This window comes from Neurospora tetraspora, assembly GCF_033439725.1.
Source record: "Neurospora tetraspora strain CBS 560.94 chromosome Unknown B0H65scaffold_5, whole genome shotgun sequence".
Classification (NCBI taxonomy): Eukaryota; Fungi; Ascomycota; class Sordariomycetes; order Sordariales; family Sordariaceae; genus Neurospora; species Neurospora tetraspora.
Genome location: NW_026944387.1, coordinates 3,942,453 through 3,955,113, shown reverse-complemented (window position 1 = coordinate 3,955,113; position 12,661 = coordinate 3,942,453). Strand labels below are relative to the sequence as shown.

Here is a 12,661-nt window from a genome sequence, read left to right as displayed (position 1 = left end):
GAAAGCTTTCCAAGTCTTCCGTTGCGCAAGAGAAAGTCGCTGACAGACTGGTGAATGAACTGTGCCTGACGCCTGCCGTATGTTTCGTGTATCTCGACGAGCCCTCTTGACCAGTACTTGATGCTCTTATGGATGTGTTCGTCGCTGATCCCGGATCGAAGCAAGTTGCCCAATGAGCCAGGTTCCACTCCGGACATGACGGCAAAATACAGCTCACGAGCTCGTAGCAGGCCGTAATAATCGTAATTACAGAAGAGTACCCACTGCAAATGAGTACCGTCGCGTCGATAGTTTGGTTGTCTTTTCATGAGAATCCGCTCGAAGAGCTCCTCGAGGCCTGTCGGAATATCGTCGAGTATTCTTCGCATTAGCTGAACTTGGCCGCAGCCACATGCCTCGTTCAACAATTCGACCACAAGCACGACCCACATGAAGATACTCGACGACCGTTCCACGACATCGGATCTGATGTCATTGTCATGTGTCTTCAGGTTGTCCCGGACATATCTATCAATATCGTCATCGTGGTCGTCGCAGTCGTCGAGGTCTAACTCTATTTGGACGTGCATGCTGATCTCCGGGTAATGACGACTGGAGAGACCAATCCTAAGCCTGAGCTTCAGCGACGCGCTTCCATGTCGAGCAACACGGCTAAGATCTTCCAGGAATTTGACCATGCCTCGGACTTCTTCTTTGTTGCACTCGTCGAGAGCGTCGACAAGGATCAACAGTGGCTTCGAAAGCTCGCAGGAGGGGAGATGCCGGAGTAAGAAGTCTTTGAGATCATATTCCGTCCATTCGAAACTCCCATTCAATCTGAGTTTCTCTTGGTAGATGCCACAAAAGGGCCGCCAGAGTATCTCGCTGCCGTCCAACTGGAGCAACTGATAAACCAGTGATCGAAGCATGCCCAGAGGTGATTTCTCAAGTGCGCCCCCGCGAGCGTTGAAGAAATGCGCAGCTATCAGGTATTTCCCGCTTTTCTCAAGGTGAAGAAGCATATGCTTCATCAGTGTTGACTTGCCGGCACCTGGTTTCCCTTTGATCCAAAAGACACCGTTGGATTCCTGAAGACCCTGATCACCTTGCCACCGTGTGAACTTCTCGGTATCGAACAGCCAGTCACCAGTTGTAGGGTGAGCATGATCTATGCGCTTTTGGCGGCTAAGGAGGTCGGGGAATCCCAAAGTTGACAAGCAGGCCTCTTTGTCTAATCATGTTGTTATTATGTATCCATTTGCACATCGATCTTTCTCGCGTGCCACACTAACTGTTTTGTGCAAAACTGTTCTTGAACCTTCGGGAAACCTCTGCCACCGATTCTGCCTCAAACTTCTTCAAGTAACGCAGTGCTGTTACATATGGATGGGCGCGTCTATCGCTGAACTTGGCTATGTCCGAGTGATCGGCGTCGACTGTGACCTTTTCCTCCATTGTGTCGGGCAACTGTAGCAGTGCTGAGCCCGTATGGACAGACAACATGAAATCACCGCTCCTTTTGAAGCTCTGAGCAGCTTCGTCCTAGTTAGTGCAAGTGTAATGTTAGTCTCACACGTAATCATAGGTGAGATGTGGAGACAAGAAAGTCTGCATAGACCATGCGCGGCATGAGACGCCTAGTACAGACCCCTGCTCTACCAGAGATGTCGAGCGTGTGTACTTACCCCAATGTAATCTTCTCGTTTGTTGTGTCTCGTAGAAGCTGACGATCTTGTATTTGTGGCAGATGTTCTTAAAATCCGCAATCTGATCCTCCAGGGCCCGGGAGTTGCAACGCAATTGCTCGACAAGGTCCAGTCGCGGATGATTGGGGTCAACCTTGTTGAGCATACTCGCCATGTCTTCGACCCAGGGACCTTTGTGGGGAGTGCCCAAGAAGAAGATACCGTAGGTGGCCTTGACCAGTGCGGTCATATCCGGATCAAATCTATCGCTTTTGAGTTTGGCTTGAATAAGAGCCTGGGAATCATGGTCACTTGGTCAGCTTAACCACAATGTAATGATGGTTTGTCGGTCTTACATGTGCAAGAATGAGGCCACCAAAGCTGTGAGCGACAAAGAAAAGTGGCCTTTGTCGTAGCTGGATTCGGCAGGATGAGCGAGTGGCCATGAAGGGTCAGAGCCTGAGATCTGGAACCTTACTTCTGCTGTGTGTCTGATGCTCTTAATAGACTCTCGGAAATGTCGACTGTAGTCGGCCAGGGTATCAACGCCCCTGCTCAACAACTGAGTTGTAGCCGTATATCATCGACCGACATCGAGGCATATCTTTGGACAAGTAATCACGCAGCCACATGCGGCCAAGGTTTCCACGACTCCTCCAGGAACCATATGCGTTCCCGTCGAGACCAGTGATGGCAATGATGCTAGGCATCGCATAAGCTACTGCTCATGTAAAGGCGTTGAGATATGGAACTTACTCCGCGATAATGGGATGGTCGGTAACCGTGGCGTAAAGTTGTGTAAACCCATGGAAATGCAGATCAAAGGTGATGTCTTCAATATCATTGCCGACTTCCATCTCGATCTGCCATGCTGAGAGTGGATTCCGTATAAGCTCACCCAAGAAGGTCGGCTCGCCTCCGGAAAAATCCACTAAAGCATTGTACGTGTTGTTCGGTATGCATGAAGGAACTATGCAAACCGTTCGCGGCTGGATATGTGCGAGCTCATGGGGTCCGATTTCCTTCTCGATCGCCTTCTTGAGGAGGGCTTGTACTTGGGTAGGGTCTAAGGTGACTGTTGTGCCGGCTTCTGACTTCTTCATCGGAAGACCGGTGACCCGAAACACCTTTCGTCGGCTTGACGCCATGACAACCTAGGCGCTCACTGCTCACGCCGGCGGGTGTACCACTAAGCCTGCTTGGGATGAGTTTGCTCAGCTGCGATGTCCGATATGACGTGCGAAATGGCGATGAAGGTTGAGGTATTGATGGCGTCCCAGTGTTTTATGACGGGAGGCGGGCAAGCGACCAGCTTGTTAAGAGCGGAGGTGTCAACCAAGAGATTTGGAGTGACTATCGCTCACCTGGCATCAACGTCTCACTTGTCTGGGAGCTGAACGACGAGGTTCAGGTTCAGGTAGATGCCCAACTCCACCGCGTAGGCGGTGCCTTACCCAAAAGGGCTTGGCAGGCTGACAACGCCAAGGTAGCCTGCATGAAGTAATGTCGAGCCACCCCCTCCAGAGAGCTCTGCTGGCCAGTCATTCCCATGCGCAGCCATAATAGGAAATTTGAGTCGAGCGGGTGGTGCGGCGTGTGCGAGTAGTTGGCAGAATAAGGATAGTGATTGGTGATTCCGATCCCATATAACAGGGGTGACAGGTGCCTCGATGGTCGTACTCTACCCAGACTCAATGAAGCCTGATCCATTCCCGAGTTCGCCCACGCTCTTCCACTGCTTCATTCCATCGGCTCCTGAGAACGTATCCAACAGCGACCCGGGAGGTTATATGAGGCTCACCGGGGTGTCGGAACAGCCACATGACGAGTACCATGTCTGGGTTCTCATCCACCAGGGCCAGGAACTCCGGAGAGAAGTTGTCTCGTCGACTGTACCTGTTCAGGTACAGGACATTTTGAACGTGTTCAATGGAGAAGTCCAGGTGACCAAAGGAAAGCAACTCTATGCTTGTGGCGATGCCCATGTTGGAGGCAGCTGTCGAGAACCCATCGGAAAAGAAGGACTCCAGCGTCCCAGAGTCGACTCGCATCTCGCCAACAAGCTCAGCGTTGTCCAAGTTGTCCGCTGCTTCAGCCGAAGAGAAGATGGAACAAAAGTGAACGTGACCGGACGCTTGCAAGGTATGGTCGCGTTCTCGGAGCCGAATTGGAAAGCTGCAGATTGTACCTCCGAACGCTAATACAGTCTTCTCGGCTATGGCCAGGTTCTGCCGCCAGCGCTCTTTAGGAGTGACGATGCGCCGACGCAAGACCGGTGGAGGGTTATCCCCAAAATAGTGATGACTAGGCTCCTTTCCTGGTGCTCGGAGCATAAGTCGGGCAACCCTCGCCATCCTTGCGTCTACTTGAAGGTAAGGGATATACCCTGGTGATGTCCGCACGGCATAGGAAGGTCTTCCGAACCGTAAGGCCTTCCACTCATCAATAAACCAGTCCAAAGTAAGTTCTATATTGAGGCCGTCAAGCATCCCGAGAGGGTAAGAAATGGGGCCCGTCCACGAAGCCCAAGACCACGATGGAATACCTTCACAACGTCGCCTGCTTAGGACACCATTTGGTTGCCACATTAGAGCTGCCCCCAGATAGGACAGGGGAAGGCCAGCGACCGCCATCCCTAGGCCGTCAACTATGTACATTGTGTACATTCCCAGTGACGCCTTCAGGATGTCTTTATCTTGCGTAAAGTTTCTTGTGGAAAGCTTTTCGGCCATGGAGATGTAAGTTGCTGAAGCCTTTGGGGCATCGCCTCCGACTTCCATGTCCAAGCCCAAACCTTTGGGGTCTTCATCCCGAAGGTAGCGTTGGTATTGCTCAGGAGGAACGCTTTCATCCAGAGGCAGGTCCTCATTCCAGTTTCCAAGTGCACAGCTGAAGTACGTCCTCTCTGGAGTAAAGAAGATGAACCTGGCAGAGCAAGTCAGTTCCTGAAGAGTCCATCCCCTCGTTGCCCATGTTGATGCTGCTACAACTTCTTTGAACTCGGGTCTGTCAAGACAAAAGCGTAGGTTTCCAACGGTATAGTACTTGCTCGATAGCTGAGTCGGATCTATGTGCAGGATAGAGTGCTGTGCGCTGTCTCCGACGGCTGCAACAATCGTTAGGCTAGCCTGGGCATAGATGATGTGCATTGATCCTATCTGAGTAATTGTATCCTCAGTAGAGTCTTGTTCAATGCACAGGCTGTCAATCCAGATGTATCGATAGCCTAAAAACTTGGTAACATCAATGGCATCCAGGATGGTCTGTGGAAGCTTTATGGCGGGATCTCGGAAGGCATCTTTCTCGCATAGGTTGCTGAGGTTTGGGCTTTGCAGGGTGTAGAACGGATCTCTTCCCCATACATAGCTGAGAGCGACGTATTCGACTTGTTGAAGGTCCACATGGCCGTTAATGCCAGGATTGGTAGGTACCAATCTCATATCGTCGACGTCAATCAGCCTGCTCGGGGCCGTCTGCAAAGCTTCGGTATTTGGTGCCGCTGACTGGTTGCACTTGTCATGGTTCTTGCGGCAGTACTCGAGACAGCGCTTCATCAAGTCCATGTCTCGTGTATCCCGGTCAAGTGGCTTCGGTATCATCAGTGTAGCCTCTGGGTTTTGGGCGTCGGCCATAATCACTCGGTAGTCTTCTGAGTGCAAGAATAACTGAAATTCGTTGTCGTCCACGTCTTCGGAGTCACCCAAGGGGAGCCAGACGGATAAAGCGCCGTAATCACAAACAGCGTCGACAGAAATCTGGAGGATCAGGTCCTCAGGATCGAAGATCTCGAAGTCATCCGATAACGATGAGATTGAGTTGGCCATGGAACTTGTTTTGGAGACGGTGGTGCTGCCCAATGACTTCAAAGCCTCCCTGATCGTGTCAAGGGATATGAGCGTCTCCTCAACCGATGGCATTGACCTCATTGCGTTATAGAGATGCCTCTCTTTGGCTCGCAGAATGAGGCGAAGGATGAGTGAGCAGAGACCGCACTCCTGGTAGTTGGCAAAGACATGGTCAATAGTTGCAAGTCTTATGTTGTCGGTCGAGTCGCGGGTTCCGGGATGGAAGTCTGACTTGTCGGTTGAGTCGAGTATCTCGTCTAGGCGCAGGGATATGGGATGGCAAGCTTGACACAGAGTGTTTCGGACCGAGGCAAATATCTGGCTATCCAAAGCCGCGAGGGTGCGCTTGAAGTCTTCGATGCTGAGTTGGGAGGTGGACATGATGGTTGCTCGTCAGCCGTAGGGGGTTGAGGTTTGCTTCGAAGCTTGACGACTCGAGATAATGACTGGAATATATTTCATGTCAGCATTCTCATCATTTCGAGGGGATCCATGATATAGGTGAGTCGGACGCTAACCTAACTGCTAGCGAGTGCTGACCACTGATGGCAGTGTAACCTCCAGTGCTGTGACTGCGCCGCAATCCGCTTCTTCAGCCACCCAAACGGGATAACGAAGTTCATCATCGTGGCTACCTGTAACAGTGCAGCTGGTGATCGTTTTGGTCGTTGGCCCCCGCCATGTTCCCTCATCTGCGAACTGATGATTTGGGTTCTGCAATGGGTAGTCTTTGCCCTGTTGTGAGGAAGCGGAAAGCCAACAAATCGTGAGTCCGTGAGCGATGGGCAGGGCGAATGCGGGGTAACGACCTGGAGGCAATACACAACGCCAAATACGGAGAATGGGCAATGATGGGGTTTGGGAATGTCAACAGGGTGTCACGGGTGGACAGGAGACTGGAGTTGGCGATTATTGATACGTGAAAAGAAGAAAGGAAAGGAAAGGGACGGAATTCTAAAGAGGCCCAGTCAAAGTTGTGTGCTGCTAACACCAGCGGCAGGCATCATCGGCACGTCCAAGTTGCACAATGGAAGGAACTTTGCAAGGCAACCGCACTCAAATTTCAATGAAAGTTCTTCCATCGCCCCTTCCCACTTGCACGTTAATCACTTCCACCTTCCTTGGTTCAAAGTGATTCGGCTCACGGCAAACCAACATTCAACCCTCCAACCGCAGCCTCAGGCAAATCCCCGCCAAGCCCTGGTGGTGTCTCAAAACTCTCTCCCATGCCGCCTTTCATACCCGTGACCTGCTTCAACGTCGGCCGCCCCTCCTTCACCTCCCTCTCCTCAATCTCAAAGATGCGATAATCGCCATTATTGAACCACCACCCCGTCACTCCCGACCTCAAGAACCCGGAATGACTGACTGCGATAACAGCCTTGCCATCCTCCATCTCCGGCCACACCTTTGCTTCGATCTCCTTCAGCACGTCCTCTCCTCTTTGCATGATTGACTCCTTAGTGTACCAGTACTTCTTGGCCTTCTCTGACTTGCGGCTCTTGTCGGGCCACACTTCATCGACTCGTGAAAAGTCTACCTCTGGGAACTCTTTGGAGAGCTCCTCGATGCAAGATCCGGTGTCGCAGGGCTTGTCGCTGTTCTCTTGCCAACCCGCGTGGGCGATGATAGGGATGTTGTTTTCCTTGGCGTAGTTGCCGAAGAAAAGGAGGGCCGTCTCAATGGTACGGCGCATGGGGGAGACGATCATGAGGCTGACCTGGTATTTATCGGGTACCTCAGTCTTGAAGAAGTGCTTGCGGAGTGAGCGGCATTGTGTGTGGCCGAGTTCCGAGAGAGGGGGATCGGGGATGGAATAATCTTGTAGTAGGAGTTAGCTTCTGAGACCATGAAGACCAAATTGGGGCAAGGGAGACTTATTATCTACGTTGTGGAGGGCCTGAGCGTGGCGGACTAGGATGAGTGTTGGTGGCATCGTGATGCTGTGACTTGGTGATGGCTTCAAGGGCGATTCAGGGGAAGTAAACAAAGGGTCCAGATGAGTGGAGCCAGTGGTTGTTGGATGGTCTTTGACAATTTGTAGCTTGAGAATGACTGGATATTCAAAAGAAAGCAGGATGCACCTGGTTATAAGCAAAGTGATACTCTATGCAGTAAGACACTTGTATGTAGGTACCTACTTGTAGTTACCCTCGTGATGATGAGATGAGGAGTTGTCTCGCTGCGCCACCGAGCGCGTAACCGTTGGCGATCACCTCACTGTGGCAGCTCGTTGGTAAGGCGAGACCCACTGTCAAACAGGGCGAGATCCGCTGAAACAGCTGCCCCGCGATGAACCTAAGCAACTGGAGGAGTGGAGCCAACTGCCTTCTTTGATTCAACCAATCAGACAAGCCAAAGAACACTGACCGCGTTGCCGGCGCGACACAGCAACCGCATCTCCAACTGCATCATCATCACCGTGTTGGTTGTTCGACTGTTCAACACAAACACCAAACAATTGGCCATCAAGATGAATGTTGATGAGCTGTTTCAAGTACGTAATATCTTTCGATTCCTTCATCAGTAGCAAATACTAACTTTGATTGCCTCCAGAAAGCGGGAGTTCCCAGCAAACGCAAGCTGGACCCCATTCGCGATCCGAACGAAATCTACAAGTCCGCCAAACTATCTTCCAATGGCAGCCGACACGCGCAGGTAGAAGACGAAGACGACGCAGAGGCCGGTCCAGCACCGCCTCCCGAAGATGGAGAAGATGACGGCGACTACGGCCCCTCAGCACCACTTATCGAGGATGACGGCGACGATGAAGAAGGCCGCTTCTTCGGCGGCGGCATAACCGCCCAGGAGAAAGAGATTCTCGACTTCATGGACAGCAATACCGCCGCCCCAGCCGATGACCTCTTGACAACAGACAAGATCGACCTCTCCTGGCTCAAGAAAACCGCACTCAACTTCGAGAAGCGCATCACGCGCAACGCCGAGCTCCGCGCCCGCCACGAAGACGATCCCTCGAAATTTATCGACTCGGAAGCCGATCTCGACGCCTCCGTCAAGGCTCTCTCCATCCTCTCCGAGCACCCAGATCTCTATGCGGACTTCGCCCGTCTTGGCTGCGTCTCCAGCCTTGTCTCTCTGCTCGCCCACGAAAACACCGACATTGCCATTGATGCCGTTGAGATCATCAACGAGCTAACGGACGAAGACGTCGCCGCCTCCGACGAGCAATTCTCCTCTCTAACCGACTCCCTCCTCGAAGCCGATCTTTTGGGTCTCCTCGTCAGCAACTTCTCCCGCCTAGACGAACAACACGAAGCCGATCGAACGGGCGTCTACCATGCCCTCTCCATAATCGAAAACCTTTGCTCTCGCCGCGAGACAGCAGACCAAATCGGCAAACACACGGAGCTCCTAGAATGGCTTCTCTCCCGCGCTAAGAAGTCTGAGGCCCCGACCGTTTCACAAAACAAGCAATACGCCGCCGAAATCCTCGCCATTCTCGTACAGTCCTCCCCAGCCAACCGCCGCCGTTTAGCCTCCGACGAGCTCAACGCCGTCGACACCCTCCTCACGCTCATCGCCCCCTACCGCCGGCGCGACCCCGAGCGCGGCTCCTTCGAAGAAGAATACATGGAGAACCTCTTCGAGTGCCTAACCTGCCTAGTTGACGAACAACTCGGCAAAACCAAGTTCGTCGAAGCCGAAGGCGTGGAACTCTGCCTGCTCATCCTCTCCTCTTCCGACGTCAAGGGCAAGCTCTCCAAGCCCGCCTGCTTACGACTGCTCGACCATGCCGCATCCTTCTCCGGGGAAGTCTGTCTCAAGATTGTCGAAGCTGGGGGTCTCAAAACACTATTCACACTGTTCATGTCCGGGGACAAGGAAAAGGATAAGAAAAAGGGCAAGGCAACAAGGATATCGAAACAAGATACCGAACACCTTTTGGGTATTTTGGCTTCCATGCTCCGCCACCTGCCCGCTTCTTCACCTACCACCACGGACGAGACAACAGGGGCAGAGCGTATCCGCCTCCTAGCGAAGTTTGTAGAAAAGGACTACGCCAAAACCAGCAAACTAATCCGTCTCCGCCGAGAATACGCCGCTCGCGTCAACCAAGTAGACGAAGCCATCAAAGCCGAGGCAGCTTCCAACCCAGAGGACTTTGACGAAGACGAGGCCTTCTCTAGAAGACTAGACGCAGGGTTGTTCTGTCTGCAGACGATCGACGTGATATTGGCATGGTTGATTGCTGAGGATGATGGGTGCAGGGCAAAGATCAGGGAATTGTTGAAGGATCGGGATGAGGACTTTGGGGTGCTGGCGAAGACGCTGAGGGAGCAGAGGGACGGTGTGGATGGGGAGACGGAGGAGGGGAGGGATACGGGGGAGATGTTGAAGGCTTTGTTGGAGTTTTTGGAGTAGTACTTGACGGAGAAGGGTGTTGAATAGGTTGTTTCAAAAGCGGATAAGTAATGACCAAGTAGCCATAAAGATACCATTGAGCCAAGGCTAGGCTCTTTTCTACCAAGTTGCACTGTCTCCGGCTTCGCAGACCTCGTTTCTTTTTGGAAGCTGTGAATCATGGCGTTTCCCTTTGCCCACTTTTCATAAGGCATAGCCTGGTCTAATCCGAACCCTTCAACGCAGGCCACGTAATAATCACCATAGAAGAAAAATAGGATAGTGATACCAGGCACAAATTGAACTTAACGAGCTCCGTCTACCAACCTAACATGCATTCATGACAAAAACGCCCACCCGCCCGCCAAAAGCCGCGGCCCCTCGCCGTTCAGCGGGCTAGCCCAGCCTACTCCAACATCAACATCATCCTCCGATCACCACCATCGACCCATTTCTTTCGTCCAATCGGCAATGTCTTAGTGGGCAGCCATAGCCTCAGGAACAGGGGTAAACACAGCATGCAACAAATCCTTGATCACCTGTTCGCGGTTCTTGTTGCCGGCCTCCTTGATCTCGCGGATGCGCGCCTCGGCTTCGCGGTCGGCTTCGTCTTGGGCGGCTTTGTTTCCTTGTGTGTGCTATGCGTACAATTGTCCCGTTAGCAAGCTGTTGTCTGAAAGTTGAGAGGGGAGTAACAGGAGGTAGGGGAAAGGGAAGGGGAATGGAAGGGAAAGGGAATGAGAGGAGGGAGGGGGGCATAAAAGCACCATACCTCAGCCTCAAACTTCTTGAACTCGGCCTCCTTCTGCGCCTTGTACGCTTCTATCTCCTTCTTGGCTTCGTCGCGCGCTTCGCGGACGCGCTTTGTGCGGTCTGTTTTGATTGCCCATGTTAGCCTTCTGACTCTATCCTGGCTAACCATCCTCCCATTGTCTGCTTGGCGTCACTTTGGTTCCAGCTAGGCCAAGGTTGTAGTTGGGGTTGCGCAGTGCCTCCATCCGACAGTTGGTAGGGGCTCGTTGGTACCGAACATGGGTGTGTATCGTCGAAGAATCAGGGAATCGCAGGGTGTTCGCGGTGGTTGGGATAAGGTACGTACACTCTCTGGCTATACTCAATGTTAGCTATCATTCGGGTATCCTGGTTGCCCATATCACCGTCGATAGGCGCAATAGCATGCATGGATAGAGGAGGGGAGGGGGAGACATACCCTTCTGGACAATCTTGGCCGCATCCCTCTCAGCCTGTGTTGTTATCCTAGGTCAGCCCTCCGTCCCAGAGATATTTGTCGCATCATCGGTCCGTCTGCATTTCATGACCATCGGCCAACTGGTGTCCATCCTCGAGCTATGGAGCTACCTAGGTCGTCCGTCGCAGTCCATCCATCGGGCGGGGGAAATCGCAACGTACATCGAGAAGGAGCTGAATACCCGCCGAGTTCTGGGCCGACTGTTTCCACCACCGCATTAGTTTACGTTCTTCCCTCGTATTGTAGGCGACATGTGTGCGCCTGCTAGACGTCCATGACGACTGGGAACGAACCATGGTGATAGCTGTCTGTGGAAAGGTAGAGGTAGAGCTGTCTAGGTTGGTAATCGAAGCTAGAGGTAGCGGTGCTATCGCCTCGTCGAGTTCGGGTTGGCGCAGTCGTATCTAGGGTATCAGTAATTGCTGGAGGAGAACGGAATCGTATCGGTCGTCAGGTCGTCTAGTGTCAGTCGTCGATGTGGTCAATGTCGAGGATGCGATGCGATGTGCGATGCGATGGTCGAGGTCCAAGTGGTTGGCGTTGGCGTCGTCGTACACGGCAGACCTCCCCGCTAGGCACAGCGCTACAGTGGCCGCCCGCAGCCGCTGTAGTGTAGCGGGACGCTTTGGTAGGGGCATCATGCGTGACTGCTTGAGCCGCTCTGATGTCACCTTTGCCTGCCGCCGTCTGACGCAGGAAGCTGTCTGTGACAGCTCCAATCCTCCGCCAAATCTGAGCGGTAAACACCGGCAGAATAGTTGCCCGGTCCGTCATCCCGTCGACGGCCGTTCCTCGTCCGATCTCCCAGCTTCCGAACTCAATTGCGATAGATTTGCTCGATACTCGTACATTGGCGTTGACTTTCCTTTCGTTTGGTTTCTACGCATGATACCCCAATAGCGAACCCTACCATCCCCGACAGCAGCCGCCACCGTAACCATGTCCCGCGCCTCCAAGCTCACCCTCCTCGGCACCTCCGCCTTTGCGCTCAGCACCGTCGTGTTTGTGCATTGGCAACAGCAATCTGAGAAGGAGGTATGTCTTCCTTTCCCCATCCTCTTTCTCCCCTCCCCCAACCCATCCTACCACCCCATCCCAGTCCCAGAACCCAGCTAACATACACGGCTGTTCAAGGCAATGCACGCCGGCGTAATCCGCGACATGGAACAACAACGGATCAAGCGCGAGCGTCAGCTCGACTTCGACATGCAGCGCGAGCTCGAGGCCGAATACAAGAAGCTACAGAGTGTGCGCGATGTCACAGACGAGATGGACCCGGTACCCTCGAAACCCAGTGCCCTGACGCAAGGGCTACCGAAGCCGAGTGCGGTGCCTAGTATACCTGTTGGAGGGGCGATTGGGACGGGGACGGGGGAGAAATGAGATGCCCCGTAGGGTAGATGGGAGCTAAAAAGAGAGAAGGAAGAACGAGGAGGGAGCTACGACGACAGCCCGGTCACAGACTACAAGCTAAGGAGGGGACTGGTTCCGACCCAGCGGACCCAAAAGTGAGGACAGTACTTAAGGTACAGCTGGGCTGG

The 12,661-nt window shown here is 53.0% G+C and overlaps 9 protein-coding genes across 9 annotated transcripts; 3 read left to right on the top strand and 6 right to left on the bottom strand.

Annotated features, from left to right (window-relative positions):
• Window positions 1-110: 110 nt before the first annotated feature.
• B0H65DRAFT_406797 (uncharacterized protein) lies at window positions 111-1,181 on the bottom strand (the record flags this gene model as incomplete). Its single annotated transcript, XM_062823811.1, has 1 exon — window positions 111-1,181. A coding segment is annotated over one exon (1,071 nt), but the record flags the coding sequence as incomplete, so codon positions are not given.
• Window positions 1,182-1,187: 6 nt separating this feature from the next.
• Window positions 1,188-2,165, bottom strand: B0H65DRAFT_470724 (uncharacterized protein). The gene is made up of 2 exons (XM_062827052.1): window positions 1,665-2,165; window positions 1,188-1,521 (listed from the first exon to the last, which is right to left on the bottom strand). Exons 1-2 carry the CDS (start codon window positions 1,912-1,914, stop codon window positions 1,487-1,489), a joined length of 285 nt encoding a protein of 94 aa, XP_062680999.1. The 5' UTR covers window positions 1,915-2,165; the 3' UTR covers window positions 1,188-1,486.
• Window positions 2,020-3,083, bottom strand: B0H65DRAFT_243803 (uncharacterized protein). Its single transcript, XM_062822360.1, has 3 exons — window positions 2,421-3,083; window positions 2,143-2,366; window positions 2,020-2,080 (listed from the first exon to the last, which is right to left on the bottom strand). The coding sequence occupies exons 1-2, from the start codon at window positions 2,810-2,812 to the stop codon at window positions 2,207-2,209; spliced, it is 552 nt and encodes a 183-aa protein (XP_062680998.1). The 5' UTR covers window positions 2,813-3,083; the 3' UTR covers window positions 2,020-2,080; window positions 2,143-2,206.
• Window positions 3,084-6,303, bottom strand: B0H65DRAFT_243748 (HET-domain-containing protein). Its single transcript, XM_062822359.1, has 2 exons — window positions 6,022-6,303; window positions 3,084-5,955 (listed from the first exon to the last, which is right to left on the bottom strand). Exon 2 carries the CDS (start codon window positions 5,888-5,890, stop codon window positions 3,356-3,358), a length of 2,535 nt encoding a protein of 844 aa, XP_062680997.1. The 5' UTR covers window positions 5,891-5,955; window positions 6,022-6,303; the 3' UTR covers window positions 3,084-3,355.
• Window positions 6,275-7,724, bottom strand: B0H65DRAFT_243859 (histidine phosphatase superfamily). Its single transcript, XM_062822361.1, has 3 exons — window positions 7,391-7,724; window positions 6,512-7,333; window positions 6,275-6,454 (listed from the first exon to the last, which is right to left on the bottom strand). The coding sequence occupies exons 1-2, from the start codon at window positions 7,443-7,445 to the stop codon at window positions 6,651-6,653; spliced, it is 738 nt and encodes a 245-aa protein (XP_062680996.1). The 5' UTR covers window positions 7,446-7,724; the 3' UTR covers window positions 6,275-6,454; window positions 6,512-6,650.
• A 191-nt stretch (window positions 7,725-7,915) lies between these two features.
• B0H65DRAFT_243670 (Catenin-beta-like protein) lies at window positions 7,916-10,211 on the top strand. The gene is made up of 2 exons (XM_062822358.1): window positions 7,916-8,006; window positions 8,066-10,211. Exons 1-2 carry the CDS (start codon window positions 7,983-7,985, stop codon window positions 9,890-9,892), a joined length of 1,851 nt encoding a protein of 616 aa, XP_062680995.1. The 5' UTR covers window positions 7,916-7,982; the 3' UTR covers window positions 9,893-10,211.
• Window positions 10,120-11,517, bottom strand: B0H65DRAFT_243549 (vacuolar ATP synthase subunit G). The gene is made up of 6 exons (XM_062822355.1): window positions 11,414-11,517; window positions 11,282-11,320; window positions 11,082-11,115; window positions 10,971-10,979; window positions 10,644-10,744; window positions 10,120-10,509 (listed from the first exon to the last, which is right to left on the bottom strand). Exons 1-6 carry the CDS (start codon window positions 11,414-11,416, stop codon window positions 10,348-10,350), a joined length of 348 nt encoding a protein of 115 aa, XP_062680994.1. The 5' UTR covers window positions 11,417-11,517; the 3' UTR covers window positions 10,120-10,347.
• Window positions 11,440-12,230, top strand: B0H65DRAFT_243556 (uncharacterized protein). Its single transcript, XM_062822356.1, has one exon. The coding sequence runs from the start codon at window positions 11,619-11,621 to the stop codon at window positions 12,018-12,020; it is 402 nt and encodes a 133-aa protein (XP_062680993.1). The 5' UTR covers window positions 11,440-11,618; the 3' UTR covers window positions 12,021-12,230.
• B0H65DRAFT_550369 (uncharacterized protein) lies at window positions 12,060-12,503 on the top strand (the record flags this gene model as incomplete). Its single annotated transcript, XM_062829729.1, has 2 exons — window positions 12,060-12,155; window positions 12,255-12,503. 2 exons carry the CDS (start codon window positions 12,060-12,062, stop codon window positions 12,501-12,503), a joined length of 345 nt encoding a protein of 114 aa, XP_062680992.1.
• Window positions 12,504-12,661: the final 158 nt, after the last annotated feature.